The 16,810-nt window shown below is 36.5% G+C and overlaps 1 protein-coding gene across 4 annotated transcripts in view; it reads left to right on the forward strand.

The window, feature by feature from the left end:
- The window catches only part of ZNF385D (zinc finger protein 385D), a 410,633-nt gene that overhangs the window by 265,799 nt on the left and 128,024 nt on the right, over positions 1-16,810 (forward strand). For all 4 annotated transcript variants that reach the window (XM_050316496.1, XM_050316486.1, XM_050316505.1 and 1 more), the window contains one exon: positions 15,075-15,217. In XM_050316496.1, the coding sequence (XP_050172453.1) occupies positions 15,075-15,217 (143 nt within the window). The remainder of the gene's footprint in view (positions 1-15,074; positions 15,218-16,810) is intronic.

Genomic DNA, 16,810 nt, shown 5'->3' on the forward strand with positions numbered 1-16,810 from the left:
CTTGCATTGTCCTCCTCACTTGTGAGATTTTGTAAGGTTCTTCTGATCAGATTAATATACCATAATTAATTAAAATTCAAAGTGTTAGGTTTTGTAGAGGGAGTGACTTACTCATCTTGAGTAATAAAAGCATATTGAGAAATTACTTGAAGCACTTGGTACGCAATTCAATTGAATAAATATCTGTTACCTAAATTGAGAAGATTACTTTTCTATTTTAGTGTGTAAAAATAATAAAAATTTTAGGAATATATAAAATAATGTGATGTAAAGAAGTCAAATGATAATTGAGCCTTCACTCTGAACAGTTAAAGCAAGGCTTTACCTTGGGTCTATTTTTTACCCATTACTTACCATAGGTCGGAACAAATATGTATATGTAGCATATTCAATAACATCTGGAATTGTAATAGATAGACTTAGCATTATGAAGCCTTATGTTCCTGATCCTTCTGATCTACATGGATTATCAGAAAAGTCTGCACAGGAATTTTTCTCTTCTTGGTACTGTATTCTATTGTATCATGGTTACAAGGCCTGGTAGAAATGCCTTTCAAAAACCACATTTCCTTTAGTATCTCTCAAGTAACTGTGTAATGCAACAGAATCAAAGTTAGTTCTTCCATTTTATTTTGCCTTTCTAGCAGAGAGAGCCTTAAAAAGAAAATAAAACATGTCAACTGAGACTTTTTTTTTTCATGTGGAGTAAGTTTTAGTGTATTATGCCCAAGGCTTGATTTTTTGGAGCACCTTAGGAAGGAGGTGGATGAAAAATAGTCTTTGAATAGAATGAACTGAAATCTTTGAGGTATGTTATACTAGACCTGTTTCTAGATTTACATTTAGTTCAAGAAATGCTGAATTCTAGACCATTAATAACTATGAAGGCAAAATCAGTGATTGTCTAACCTGAGTTTGTGATACACACAAAATGAAATATTAATAGCTATGCAGGGTTATAAGTAAATATTTTGAGCAGGGTGAGATTGTATGAGCAAGAATGGAGCTACCTAAAGAGTTATTTAAATGTTTTATATCCCTTTCCTGGGCTTGGTTCCTGGGACAGGGGCTGTAAAATTTTAAGATGCCTTGATAGAGGACCAGAACATAGCTAGGCTGACTGAAAGGCAGGCCAGGAAAGGTACTATTACTTAAGCTTTTATCATATTTCTTTTACTTTAGGGATGGTTTCGGGCTGTTCCTGACCTATGTAAAATTGCAAAAGAATGGTATTTGTCCCTTCAACCATGCCTTGCTATCCCTAGCCAGCAGTGAAATCTGCACATCAGTATGCAGACCATTCCTTGCCACCTTCTATACTCCTGCAGGGGGTGGTTTTCACTGGGAAGTTTTTGTTAGTTTGTTTTGTTTTTTTCTTTTAGAAATTTGCCCATATCAAATGGTAACCAAGATGCAGGGGACACCAGCCTGAACTTTCTATTTACAGCTACAAACTCTATGGTTGACTCAGGAAATCTTGTAGGAAAGTCTGTGTCAGGACATATAAAAAATTCTTTGCTTTTTGCATGAGCAAAAAGCTTTGAGTAGAGTGAATAATAACGTGGATTTATCGAGAAATAATTTTATGTCACATGGTAGTAAGACGCTCTTAAGGAAAACCTGGGTAGAATACTGAAAAGCTGAAAAATCGTAACTTACTTCACACAGCTTAAAGAAATATGAACGTATTATTGGGTTAAGTTTGCATTTTTTTAGCCAATAGTTTATGCTGCTTTACAGAAAACTCTTATATGTACTTGTGTAAATGTAATGGGACTGTAATCAATAGAATTATCCACGAACAAGCACAATTTATATTAGCCAGAGGCAGGGATTCCCATTCATTAAATCTGTGGAGGACAAGCCTTTATCTATTTCCGTAGATGCAGCCTGAAGCATCCAACATGTCATGGATTAGATGAATTGGGCTTGACGTGCCTGTGTTTCTGGAAAATAGGACAAACATTTCTTTTGTCCTTTGTGTCTTGTCTGCAAAAGCAGTAGTGGTTTTCACCTATAGAGAGTGACAGGAGAAAATTTTACTTGCTTGAAAAACTTCTTTAAAATTATAGGCGTGTTCTACATAGAGATTTAAAAAAATGGAACTGCCAGCATTTTCACAAGTATCAAGAGGACAGTCAACCTACTAACTGCCATATATTCAAGCTCTCAGAGCGTTGCCTGAATCAGCTCCATCAGGTGTAAGCTTGCCAAAATTGAAGTTTCCATAGCCCTTTTTTATAAATAGCCATTTTGTTAGAACTTCTCCACAGTAAAAGAATGTATTCAGTTCCCCAGAAAAACACTAGCCCCGAGGTCAAGGGATTTTTGTAGCTTCTGGAAACCCAAGCTAAATTCCTTCGTGAAGTGAATACACATTTACAAAAATCTAAACTGCTCCAAAATGGGATTATTGTGCAAGTGTCCCCAGTCAGTCAACAGCCAAAGTACTGGGACATTTCCCTGAGGCATTGAGGACTTACAAAGCAGGCTTCAGTACGGGCCTTTGATTAAAATACAAACTTTTAAAAGGGTTTTCTTCCACATGTATAGGTGAGAGTGCAACTTATATATAGATCTGCAGAGAAGATAAATTGTGACAGAACTTTGCTACACAGAAAAACCCTTAAATTTTTACAGTGTTTTCTCTCCTTCTCCACAAGCAATTGCATCTTGTAGCAAAGCATCAGCCAAAATTGCATAGAAAAATAGTTATGATTAGTTATTCCTAACTTTATGATTGCAGTGGCATGTACAATCCCAAAGCCTGATTCAAGGGAGACAGGATTATTATTTTTTACTGGCATAAAACATGATTTCAAACTGGTCCTTTATGACAGAGAACAAAGAGACAGCTTTATAGAAGTGAATTCAATGTAGTCTGTTTTGTCATGTTTTCTGTGTTGCAGAAGGGTCATGGCTGGGATCTGTTGGTGAGAATGACGGTAGCCTGTTTGTGCAGTGGAGCATTTAGATGTTCAGGGAGCCAGTTGAACTCTTATTATTTCATGCCTTTGGAATTTGTACTTTTTTTTTTTTCTTTTCATCCACTTAAAATGTTAATCAAATATGATTTCTTTTGGAGTCTCACCAAGAACCAGATATTGGTGGCTCTGAACTCTGATGCTTAAGTGTGCCACCATAGACACTGGGAGGAGCTCATTGTGCTATACAAATTTGCAGGACCACAGTCTTCTTGCTCTGATTTGTAGGGAGTTCAATTCAACTCCACAACATTAGTATATGTGGGGCAATGCTCTTACAGAACACTACAAAAAATACATTCATGAGATCTTTGTCATAAATAGAAAAAACAATGTTTACTTCACTAGTACTAATGAAATGTTCTTATATACCTTTATAAGTTGTATTGCATAATGGTGTGTGGGTTTTTTTGGTTATTGTTTTTTTTTTGCTTACACTTCTTGCATATAGAAACTTACTTGTTTATGGAGTAGCAATTTCTTGTTTGCCACTGTGCATGGGGAAGCACAGTCCTGCAGTGTTTTGATGGAAATAAAAACATTTATTCATTAAAAGTGTGAATTATTACCTAGAAACTTTTTTCCAGTATATTTATCTCTGTTTAAAAAAAAATAAAAAAATAATTTGAATTGCACAAGAGCAGCTTGTGATTGCACTAAATAATGTTTGGCAAAGATGTATTTTGTAAATACAATAGAGTTACACAACTATTACTATTCAAGTATGTTATAACATGTCCTATTTAAATGTTATTAAAACTAAATTTGTGACTGGATATAGAATTTCTTTAGGACAAGAGTTTAATTGATTCTGGCCAATGTTCAAATTTCCCCCACCAATTTCCAACATCCCATTTTTTATTTCCATTCTTGTTTTGCCTGTTGCCTTCTTACTTTCCCTTCTTTCTCCTCTCGTTTCCCTTCTCCCAGATTTGATGCAAACTCTTTGCCCTTAGCATCATCTTCAGGGTTTTATGCTCTGTCAGCACCCACACTTCTTTCATTGTTGATCCCTTGCTGAACTCAAAACTCTGTACTGCAGTCCAGAACTGCTAAACATTTGCATCCCTAGTTTTTGTCAGACAGATGAAGAATGGCCAACCAGTTGATCAGTACAGCATAAAGGTTCTAAGTCAGTGAGGATCTTCAAATCCCTGATGAATTCCTCACCTTCATGCTGGAAGCCTGTTATCTTGTTAATGTGCATAATTTTGTCTGCAGCAATAGCTGTAATTAATCTGAAATTTTCAGCAATGGGGCAAGAAAACAACATCTGATTTCACATCTCCACTAAGACAGTGTGATATAAGCTGATCTCTGCTGCTTAATGGTGAAGGGACTGACTCTAATCTAATCATCAAGTACTCAGGTAGTACTTTACAGAAGATAGGGAGATTTTTCTCTCTGCAGGATACAATTAGTGCTCTTATTTATTTATTTATTTATTTTTTATTTGCCTACTGCTGCAAATCCAATCTATAGTCATTGCTGTACACAGTCCATGTGTGCTTTGAGATGGCAGAAAATTCTGTTCTAGTGAGGTTCAAACTTAACAGTTAACTAAACATTTTATCTCTCTCTATCACTATCTCTGTGGGGACAGCAGACTGCCAAGCACTGTCTATTTTTAATTTGCTTCTCAATACAAAGCATGGGTTGCCTGCTACAATAACTTCAGGTTTGCATAAACTTCTTTTTCCAGAAAGTCTTGGTCACAGAGCCTCAGGCTCTTGCTTTTTGCACAAACAGCTCTATCTCCTGAGGACTGAGCTGGTTTCGTTTCATTAAAGTATAGTAGAAGTTTTATGAAAAGTAGTGGGTTAGGGTTTAGAGGCAATTGGGCCATATGATCAAATAGATTTTTTTTTCTGGTGTTACCTCCTGAGAAAGAATGATATTCATGTTTTCTGTTTTGGTTTAATTTTTCTATAAGAACTGCAGATATTTCATTCAGAGTGGGAATTAAGATTTCTCATTGGTTGGAAAAGTTTCTGAGTCAAATAATTTGATATGTTTTTAATTTAGGAATGCATACAGGAAAAATTACGATATGATGTATAATTTATCTTAACGAGTATTGTTCAAGCTACTATGAATTGAAAAGTGCTTTATGTCCAGGGCATTTTGTGAATCAAAATTTTTGAGACTGCGGTAGTTTCTGATGTATTGTGCAAGCATTTGTGTCTTTACACATGGGCAAGAAAAATGAAAAATATGGTTTTATTTTAATGCTATGCATTTTTGTCATATACAGGTACATAGGCTGGCCTATGTATGCATTAATTCAGGTTAATTCAGGAGGGGATCATGGTCCAGGCTGTGCAATACTGGCATAGATTTTCCTATCCATTGTTGTGTGCCACCAGACAAGTGTAGCTACAAAACTGTAGACTCTCAATGCACCTCTCTCCTTCCTTCCTTCCTTCCTTCCTTCCCTTGCACTCTCTCTGTGGAGCTAGCTTTGACCAGGGCAGACTTTGTTCCTCTCACTTGGATTCTGCCACGCTTCTCCTAACTTGATCACTTTCCAAAGTTGTTCTACCTGTTACTCAATAAAGCAACAGAGGTTTGACAGCTACCAGAGAAGTGAAGTGATACTCTGGAAATGTGCAATAACTGCTGGAATTAAGTTCCACTTACTCTTGCACTATACAATTACAAATGTGTAAAAAACACTTTTCAGTGAATTATTAATGCTAAATGGAATTATTATGGCTAAAGAAGATGCATTGCTGCACAGCATTATCTTTATAGAGTTTACTAGTGGAGTGTGCCCATTTCATGATATTAGTTATATATTTGTCTCAGTTGTATGCTTGTTTCATTTAAAGACATGAGCAGTTAATTGTTATTTCTTTCCCAGGCATGCTTTAGAAAAATGACACTTTTAAAACTGCTAATATATTCATCATAAAACCGAAAAATTCTTTGCAAATCTGTTTGCAATACAGTGTTCTTCTGATTAATAACCCTTGGAAATCTGTGCTCATTATACCATAAACATGACCTTTATAAAAACATCAGAAAAATCCAACTATACAATATGCCAGGTCAAAGACTTTTTAAATGTCAAAAAGTGTAAAGCTTTAAAGTTTATGTGGTTTTAATAATACTTGGCTGATGCTTGTATTTTTGCTTAATTTATTTATTTATGGTGGAGGTTTTTTAAGTCTTTGTGGTTAGAATCTGCTGAGAGACTGTAACCTTGGGAGAGAACACTTTGGGATAAGTCTTAATGCCCTCCAGCAGCTTCCTCCCAGTCATTCAATGTTTAGATCCATTTGGTTTGTAGAAACATTTTTGCTGAACCTGTTCTAATAAGATCTAATATGTCTGCAGTAGAGGCTCCAACCCACCCAACCTCCCTGCCCAAGCAGAGTCATCTTAGAGCACATCACGCAGGATTGCGTCCAGATGGTTCTTGAATATCTCCAGGGAGGGAGACTTCACATCATCTCTGGACAATCTGTTCCAGTGCTCAATCACCTGCACAGTGAAGAAGTTCTTTCTCATATTCAGGTGGAACTTCCTATACATCAGTTTCTGTCCATTACCTCTTGTTCTATTGCTCGGCACCACCGAGCAGAGCCTGGGTCCATTCTCTTGACTTCCTCCCAACAGACACTTGTATACATTGATGAGGTCCTCTTTCAGCTGTCTCTTATTTTCTGGCCTGGCATTACTGCATGGTGGTAGGAATGTTTCTATCCATTTCTAGCTCACTCTCGGCAAGGCAGGATTTTCACTTCCTTGGATTCACTTTCTGACTAAAGGAAGTAGGAAGTAGTAGAAAATATGAGCAGTGTGATAAGGAACTGTAGAATAGAGCTGGGAATACATAGTTTGCCAAAAGAAAATAGCGCAGGTGTGGACTCTCTGATCAACTCATCTTCCTTCTAGCATTTATGGCAGGAAAGGAAGAGCAGGTTTTGACATTGTCTTTGTTACTGTGAGATCTCTCAACTCTAAGTGAAAGCACATTCAGTTCACTATTAGCATAAAAGCAGAGAAGGATATTGCAGTGCTCAGAGCACTAAATTTGGGGACACAGAGCTCAGATCCTTGGTCTGCCATAGATTCCTGTGTAAGCTTTGAGCAGGAGATTGTGCTGTCTCTCCCAGGTTCCTAGCTGAAAAATGGGGATAATCTCTTGACATGATTGCGTGGACAAAAATAAGGCTGCTTGCTGTTTTGTAAGGCTGCCTTACAAAACATTTGATTTTGTTTTGTAAAGCAAACAGAAATTAAAAGCTCCTCCATTCTCAAGAGGGAGAGGAGCTGAGGTTCGTGGGCATTCTTCTTTGTGTTTTCCGAAGCCATGACTGTCAGTCCTGGGCTGGTATTTGATGTGGGCAGCTGGTAATAAACATGGTGGCCAAATTGGACAATTTCTCATTGTTTCCTCCTACTAAAAACAGCCAGAACTTTACAGAAATTTGAACATTCATTTTGGATCATTTAATTTTCAGTAATCCAAACAGCTTCCAATAGTGAAAAAAAAAAAGGATTCTGAAGAGCTCAATTAGGTAGGTCATGTTGCTGAAATAAAAGGGCAGCTTAGTTGCTGCCCTTGTGCAATTTAAAATCCATATAAGATGTGGCCCATAGTAAGGTAGAGGAATTCCTTGCAGTTCAGATCATTGTCTTTCAGTAGGTGTTATGATAAGAAAATAAATATTTTATTTGGTACAGTGTTTTCTTTGGTCCGTAGCATATTCTAGATATGGGGTGAAAGAAGTGATATTGTTGACATTATTGTCCCTGTGGCCTGAGGTGGGTAGAGTCTGCACAGTGCTGGGCAGGGCTGATTCTATTCCAGCAGACTGGACTTCACTGTAATCTGGGCCCACCTGTCTGTAATGCAGATGAATAAGGGTAAAGGAACAGGAGGGAATAAGGTAAGAAAAAGGGAGCACAGACCTGCACTTGTTTGGAAAAGTAAAGAAAGTAATAACAGGAGATAATGGATATCAGAGTATTCATGAAAATTTGGCTCTGCGTTTTCCCAGTCCAGCATCATGAAAGTAGTTTCATAGGATCCTACATAATGAAAAGAGAAATTTACTCCACTCTACACCTAGAGGAGTAGATTTTCCAATTGAAAACCTTGTATTGGGATATATGATTTTATGTTTTCAAAACTCTAGTATCTGTGAAAGAAGACTTTTTAAAAAAAGTATGATGCATAGGGTAATAATAATAATTCTTTTTCCAAACTAGCTCAGTTTGAAGGAGTCACAGAATAAATACTGTCTCTAGACAAAATAATACTTTGAATAGTAGCAAATGACCAGAGCTGATTCAAACTTTCCAGGTGAATAGTGGATAGGTTGAAAAATGCTGCCTATAAATAAACAGTGGGTACTTAACTGGCGCCAAACTGGAAGAGATTTACTTAAAAAAAAAAAAAGAAAAAAAAAATGTAGGGAAGAAAAGATGGAAAGAGATTTGAAAGTATTTTTGTAATGAGTAATTTTGAATTGTTTGGGTTTGAATGTTTGAAATTTGCCAATATTTAAATAATAAAAACAGTGAAGTATCCAAATAGGAACTATAGGATGTCATTTTGATTGAAAGAAAAGTTTCATCTGACACAATAGTGGTTTTTTCCTCCCTAATTGTCTTTATTTTTTGGTTTGGCCAGTGAACTGAAAAAATCAATTACTCACAGATCTCCACAGCTGAGACAGTGTTCCATTCATCCTCTTCAAAGTGACTAGCCACTATTAGCATTACTAACAGCAAAACCTCTGAAAGGAAAACCTGTATGGCCACACAGCATACTTTATCCTCAAGCTGTCTCAGGAGAGTCAGCAACATCAACACTGGTGTGGTTGGAGTCCCATTTTGAGGGCTCTTCTTTTCTAGTGGGTTTCAAACATTTATTACAGTTGTTTTGTTTTTTTTTTTTTTTCTGAAACTAAGAGGATTATTTGTAACAGTACTGAGTTTAAGTGCGGATATCCCAATTTTTAAAATATTTTTGACATTATTATATAATGAAAGTACTCTTCAAAAAGTCTGTGAACAATGCAGAATCCAAAAAATCTTAAAATTCTCATTTCCCCTTCAAAAAAAAAAAAAAAAGGAACAAACCCCAAACACCCACAAAACAAAAACCCTTACAAACATCTAAGTTCTAACACTATAAATGTTCAGAAGTTAGATTTTCTGAGCAATAAATTCTCCACAGGCATAATGTCATTTGTTTACACCTAATCTCCTTTCAGTCCATATGGAATAATATGTAACCTATTAAAATAAGTAGTTGGTTGATTAGGTGAGGCTCATTTTGCCATGTCAGGTTATACCATTAGTGCTACTTTTTATGGATCTGAATTTACCTTTAAAGGGACAATCAAGGAGTTTTTAAGTGAAGTCTCTGTTGAAAAAAATGAAGACTACCATACAGTGATAAAAGAGTGACTACAGGTCATGACAGATTACATTAAACTAATTCCTAAAAGCCAGATTTACAATTCATGTTGCATTGTCTTGGTTATATCTCAAAGAAGGTTATTCTTTTGGTTTTGGATGTCCTAAAATTTCCTATTTTATTAGATTCTCTGAAGACATAAATGTGATATCCTATATTTTAGATCAAGAGCATTATTCATCATTACTAGCCTACTATTCTTAAATATTTGTGACTGTATCATCTTTTTGAAGAAAATCCTTCCAAATATACCTTTTCTTTGGCCCACTGACAAACTTAAATCATAATGAATTAAAAATTCTAGCTGGTGTCGAGTTTTCCAAATATAGGTTTATTTACATTTATAAACTAGAACATGAACTCCCCCCATATCCCTTGCCTTTTATACTTTAAAATAGCCTGAGTCAGTGTTCTTGAAAATTTTCTAGGAAAAAATCCTGGTTTGGCTCCAGGCTCTCTAGGATACATTTTAATACTTACTGCATGTGAACTGTCAGATATTAGGATCCTATATAAAAAATATTAATGATGTCTTTTGAAGTCATTTTTAAAACTGCCTAGAAGTTAACATTTAATTGGTGCTTTACTGAGTTCTCCACTGAGTCATACCAGCTGAAAGGTTCTCTGAGCTTCTCCCAAGGTAAAATGTGAGTATTGTTTTGACCTCAAATAAGTTGTCATGGAAATATTAAGAGAGGTGTGAGATGGGATGGAAAACATGGAAATATCCATATCTTGGAGAAACAATACTGTGATCCTGAAAACCAACTCAGACTCCAGAAAGGAAGGAAATTGTAGTTTAGTGTCTTTGTGGCATTCAAAATGGCTGTACACATGGCCAGAAGGAAAAAATTACAAAGTAAGGAATGAAAATGGAATTCTGCAGAGATTTGTTTTTTCACTCAGTGTTTATGGTGGTAATAGTTAGTGATAGAAGAACTGCAAAAGATTTAGATTAATGGGGTATTAGTTTGGGAGTTCCTGCCCAGTTTACATACCTCTAAGTTCCAAATGCATTGCAAAAAATTATCTACATTTTTGTGTCTGCAAAATCTGGGCTTGCTTCTTCCTTAGGAGAGACTATTTGATAATAGATCTTGTGATTCCTTTTCTGGAAACTAGACCTGCAGTTGAGTTTAAAGGATTGGGAATGAGAGCGTGCATGAGGGAAAACTATGCAGGAAAAGATGTAACATATCTTTCTCTGCAGCCAAGTCACAAAATATAGCAATAGGTAGTTGCCAAATTGTTGATCTGTTTGTTAGGCAACTTGAGGAATAGAGATCTTGACCTCCTTGAGAAACATTAAGGAAACTTGCTATTTATTATCCTGTATGTAAAAACCTCCCTGTTCTATCATGTCTGTTTACTCTAATGCCATTTTCTTTTATGTCCTTTGTGCGTATTGAGTGTTTGTGGTTCCTTTAATCCAGATTTTAGAGTCAGTACTTACAGCTGTTTAAACTCTTTACCTAACACTGATCCAAGGAATATTTCAGGTGAACTGGGCACAAAAATTGCATGGGAAGCTTTCTTATCAGTAAATGATATTTCATTGAAAGCAAAATTTCCACCAGAAGGTGTTAAATTTTTGTAAAGAATTGTCACCACCCAAAAAAATCTTTAAGATAAGATCAAAACTGTAGCATTTTTAAGATGTATGGTTTCTTTTTTTTTTATATGACTTCTCATTTTAAAGTCTGTTATCAATTCCGTAGCAAAACATGGTCTTTAAACTCACAGTAGGGTGGGGGAGACAGCGTGGACACAAGTATTCATACACATTTTAACTCAAAACAAATAAAATACAACCGTTTCTTGTGGAATGGACAGTTTGAGGTGGAACCTGAAGAAATCATCTGTTCATCTGTTTCTGTCATATTCCCTTGGTTCAGGGAAGAAAGGTGTTGTGATGATGAAGTTTATATCACCAGTGCTTTCAGAAGGAGAATCACTTGGGATTCTTGGTAGGATCTACCACCAAGATCATGAACCTCATTTTGGACACATGGCTTTGTACCACATAGGCTGTCTGTGCCTAGAACATTGCATTGTATTGCAAACCAGATTACCCAGGGTAGGGAAAAATGTCTAGTCCTAGCTGGCGACACAGAACTGCATCTATATGTAAAAATACGCAGTTTGATTGATGCTGGGAAAGTTCTCAAAAACTGTCTCAATGTGATATAGGAAGCTGCAAAGATTTGTGGTGAGTTTTTCTTCAAACTTATATGCTCACACTTACCTTGGATGTATTTCCACTGCCTCTGTCCAAGAGATTATCTTGCCTGCGTTTTAAATAGCCTGAAAATTGAAGAAACAAATGATTGCTTAAAATTCGGTCAAAATGATGAGCTAATTAATATTCTAAGTTGCATTATTCTTGAGCTTCCTACGAAGAAAATTAAGGTAAAAATATTAACATAAGTTTCTCAAATGTCTGAACATTCACCTCCCGTTTAAAATCTGATGCCTTTAAGGCATCAGTAACTTGTAACACTGGAATTAGAAAATAGTTAGTATCCTCCCATTTTAAGTAATTGTAGCATGCAACTTATAATATGTGACTACATTTTGGGGGGACTATAATGTATCTTAAGTCCGGCCATGATGCATCTAGTTTTTGACAAGGTTGTCTATGTGAACTTCAGGTAATAATAATACAGAGCATCAAGCACAGGCTGTGGATAAAACCCATCAATGTTGTGGGATATTATCCTAGTTTTCTTGGTTAATGTTACCCAAACCTTGTTGGAAGGAAGTTTGTAAAAAGGCTGACAGTGAACCTTCATTTTGTTGATCAGCAGTGTTGCTTCTGCACAGGGAAATCTATGGAGGTCTTTGTGCTAGAAGCTTATCATACAGAACACCAAACAGTCTTAAGTAATCTTTATGGTTCCTCCCTGTGATCCAACGTTCAGTAACACTTGGAATTTATCTGTGCATGCTCTTCAAGAACTCTTCCAAGGGGGCTTCTACCCACTCTATCCTTCTACCTACTCCATCCCTCTGCTAATGGATTAGGTGGGAAATAGTTAATATTGGTATTCTCAAAGGTTGTCAAAAGGTTCGTCAGTTAAGCTGAGTCACAGAAATGGTTTCCATTGCTTCAGCTTTTCTGTTGTGGATTCTAGACTACAACTCTGTCCATGTTAAATGGAAAGAAAAGCTAATTTTTGCAGATATAAACATTAGAGATTTTCTTTCAAGCAAAAGCTCAAATTTCATGATGCCTCTCACATGCTCCATCATTAAGGGACATGTCTGACACTATTGAGAAAACAGAGAGCAGCTGTGCTCCCGAACATACTAATTTTCTGTGCCACTGTAGCCAGGACTGTGGTAGATTTTAAACTCTGTTCCAGAGGCTCTGAGTCCCAGCCAAGGTCCTGCAGAGCTGGCTGAATTTTTCCATTTAAAGCGCGTTCTCGTCCCCAGATGACTTTGCGCTGCACTGGCTGGCAGCAGCAGGTGCGTGAGTGCCGAGTCATGCCACAGGGAAGGATCACAGAATAGAAATATTTCATCCTTCATGGCTTAGTATCCTAGAAAAGTATGGGATACCACTGCTGTAGGTCTAGGTAATCTGAACCTGTGAGGCCCTCCTTCGTAGCACTGGGATAATACACCCAGTGAGCTGTGTCCCCAAGCACAGCTGATATTTCTCAGTCCAGTTTCAATTTGCATTTGTGAGTTATAAAGTGTTTAATGAGCTTCAATTTCTTTGCTATTGCCAGGAAAATGCTCACCTTGAAATTTCTGTGTGATTCTATACAATCTCAGGTGCAATCTTGAGACTTCTTATTAAGGTGTTTTCCTTTCTTTTTAGTAGGAATGACTTCTTCACTTCAGGATCTGTAAAAGCTTTACATGAGAAAAAAATAAGTATTTCCAGCGTGTAAAAAACTACCTCTATGGGTCTTTTCTATTCAGAAGGGGTATGATTGGCATTCTGACCTGTTAAATTTATTATTTTTACTGTGTTTTTTAAATAATGCCATGGGAATGTAGTAATTGTGAAACCAATGGCAATCATGAAATACCTTGATGATTCCATGCTGCTGAGCTATGGAAACCAGAGCTGCTCATCTTCTGTTTTTCTGTTTCCTATATACTCAGCTGCTGCATCCAAAGAGTGATTTCTTAAATAGTTGCATTGAGGCAAATGTAGAAAATACTCCAAAAATGGCAGTTACTCTAGAGAAAAAAACCTATTATGAGACTTGAGTGAACCGTAATCCAATGACTTTAATTTACTAGTGGATAAGGTTTTTCTTCCAATGTTTCTTAGTGAAATGCTTCACAAAGGCGTTGAAAGTTGGCAAAAAATACAGTCTTTCAGAATTTGGCTCCAACTGATTTTAAGAAGCACAACTTTAAATGATCTTCTACACTGGTTAATTAAATCCTGTGTTGTTAGCCATCAGTTAGATGCATAAAATGACAAAACCTTGTTAGCAGATTTCCTGGCCAAATTCAGAGAGAACCCATATATTGTTTTGACTGTTTTGTATTTGGACTCTTAAGGAATGTATGCAACTTGTCTAATGAAGTGTCTGTGTGTATGAGAGGAAAAAGAGAAACAGATTTCAGATCTCTCCCTCTGTTGATCTGTCTGACTGTGTCTCTGTTTAGGGAATGGGGTAAAATTCCCCTTACTTTTTTTTTTTTACTGTTTCTTGGACTCTTACCAGCAGGTTTTTACAGTCTGTTGCCTGCCTCTCAGATTAGAAGGATACTGGCATATTTTAACAGTTTCCTAGGATCCAAATAGTCTTTAATTAACAGGGAATTGATGTTTTGGAGTGCAACCAAAACATAGGAGACATTGAAAGCAGAGAATGAGCTTGGATCCTTCCAGCTTGTGGCAAGGGGCAAACAAATAAGCAAAATAGGGTCCACTGCAAGCAGGTAGTGCCTTATTAGTATGCTAGGGGATTTCTTCATTTGCATTACGTTCCCACAGAGCTGGTGGTTAGCTGGGAGGAGCTCTCTGCTGCAGAGTCTGAATCAGCTCCACCCCTTGCAAAGAGCACAAAGTGTTCATCGGTACCTTCCCACAAACAGAATTTTGGCGGCTGTTGAAACTGTTTGGATTTTTAGATTTGTATTGATCAACTGTTGAGGCAGGTATGTTATTTTTGTGAGTTATGTTGAAACTGAAGCTGTTGGCTTCATGAGCGAGCATTTAATTAAAAAATCAGAAGTCTGCAAATGGCATGATTTTTACTGAGCTGAAGTTGGTTTTGTTTTGGAGTAGTCTGCCTTTGTAGGGTTGAGCAACAGGGTAGGGATGAAGCACTGAAATTACAGGAGAATGAGACTAGTTGAAGCTTTAAAGGGATGTGAGATATATGCTGGACTATTGTCCCAGATAATCCATGGAAATAAATGGCCTATGAGCTAATTTTAAGAATGATTGACTGCCACCTGAAGCAATTACTGACAAAGAATTGTAACCTATAGTCACTGAGTCAGCTATGCTATTCTCAGTAATACAGTAATTTGTGGACTAATAAAAAATGTATTTGTTTGATCCAATATTGGCTTTTAGGTTGCTTTTCTTGTACTGCCTTCCCTTCCCCCAACCCCACTCTCCCCCCTGCCCCTGTCAGAGTACTTGCTGAGTGCCTTCTGTCTCTTTGTACATGCAGGTGGTACATGCCAGAGCCCTGCTCTTCCAGCCCTAGTGCGTCCTCCTGCACCACCTTTGCAGCCATCGCTGGATATTAAACCGTTTCTTCCATTTCCTCTGGACACTGCTGCAGCAGTCAATCTCTTCCCCAACTTCAATGCAGTAAGTACATTCCTTGTGTTATGGTCCACCTCAGTGAGCCACGGCTTCCATGGAAGACTCAAGAGAGCACAAAGTAGAATTTTATGTACTCTATTAAAGCTGGAATATCCTCTCCCTTACTGAGGGCCAAATAGCTCTTTCAGACACACTGTTAGGCCATAAATTAAAGCCTACCTGAGTGTTAGTCAGAAGTAATGTAGGAGGAAAAAATTATATGATCCCAAGTGACACACAATAAAGTTCAGGCCGTATTCATTCCCAGGGCCTGTGAGTTTCCCGCTGTAATTTAGGACGTGAAGAGTTTCACTAACTTACAGTTTGCTGCAACTCTCAGAGAGTGAAAGTTTCAGAGCAATGGTATTCTACATCTTATCTCCAACAGCATTCCTGAGAAATACTAAAAATTTACAAGGGCTACAAAAGAAAATGCTGTCAGGGCAATTAAAGTAAGAATGAGAACAGTGTTAGCTGATATGTGAGCTATTCAATGAAAAACAATCCAAGGTATTTTTTTCAGGTTAAGATATTTTATTTGTCAAGTCTTAGGTTTAAATCTTAGGATATATTTCTCTTTTTTTTTTTTTTTTTACTTAGTCATGCTATGTATGATGATAGAAATCTTTTTCATCCTTGAGTATTTAAATTATATTGCTGACATATGTCATGAATGTTTCAATTTTCCTGTTTCTGTCTGAGATAATTAATGCTCTAAAAGAAAAAAAGAGTCTAGGTTGGCATTATGTGAATTTTTACTTTATAGAATTATGCTCCTTTTTAATTTTATGTACTCTTGGAATTTTTTTTCCTTATTTACGTATATATACTAGATATAGGAAAAAAACGCTTAAGAACATGTGTGCTTACCTACTTTGAGAGACACAGAGGGACTGGAACTTACCATACCAAAACAATTCTAATGGATGTGCAGAAATCTTAATCACAGTTATTAAGAGCAGTAAAAGAACTAGAATGGGTATTTGTCATAATCAATAATTTGTCATAATCAATAGCAGATTTGCATAACTGTTCATTTTTTGCTTTTCTTTCAACTAGTTAAAATGAATTAATTGTCAAAACTATACAGTCTTAAATTCAAGCAATTCACAGCATTAATAGGGATCAGAGAAATTATAACTGCAAGTCTTAAAATGCACAGAAACAATATGTTAAAGAATTGCTACTACAAAAAAAACTTCTTCAAATTTTAAAAAGTGTGTAGGTATGCAGCAAGGTTTTAAAAAGTGCTGTTTTTAACCAAGTTACTGATAACTAATAGTGAAATGGATAAAACTTTATACTTGTTTAGTATGCTTTAGGGTTGGGGTCTTTTAACCTGTTGTGCTTCGTGGTCACTGTTTGTAGTTAATGCAACCGACTGAATTTTTAAAAGATGTTTCTGATATTTTTTTTCTCAGGATTTTCCATAGCTTGGAGTCTTCAGATTGTTTTGCTCATTGTTTAACTCTACATAATTGAAATTAAATTTTAATGATAAATTTTAATAATTGTTAATCTTGTTTTCTTCCATAAATTTCCACTTTCTTTCTTGTTGTACAGACTGCTTGGCTACTCTAATTGTTTTGAAGGAGGGGT

This window comes from Myiozetetes cayanensis, unplaced genomic scaffold (genome assembly GCF_022539395.1).
Source record: "Myiozetetes cayanensis isolate MyiCay16 unplaced genomic scaffold, myiCay2020 scf1, whole genome shotgun sequence".
NCBI lineage: Eukaryota > Metazoa > Chordata > Aves > Passeriformes > Tyrannidae > Myiozetetes > Myiozetetes cayanensis.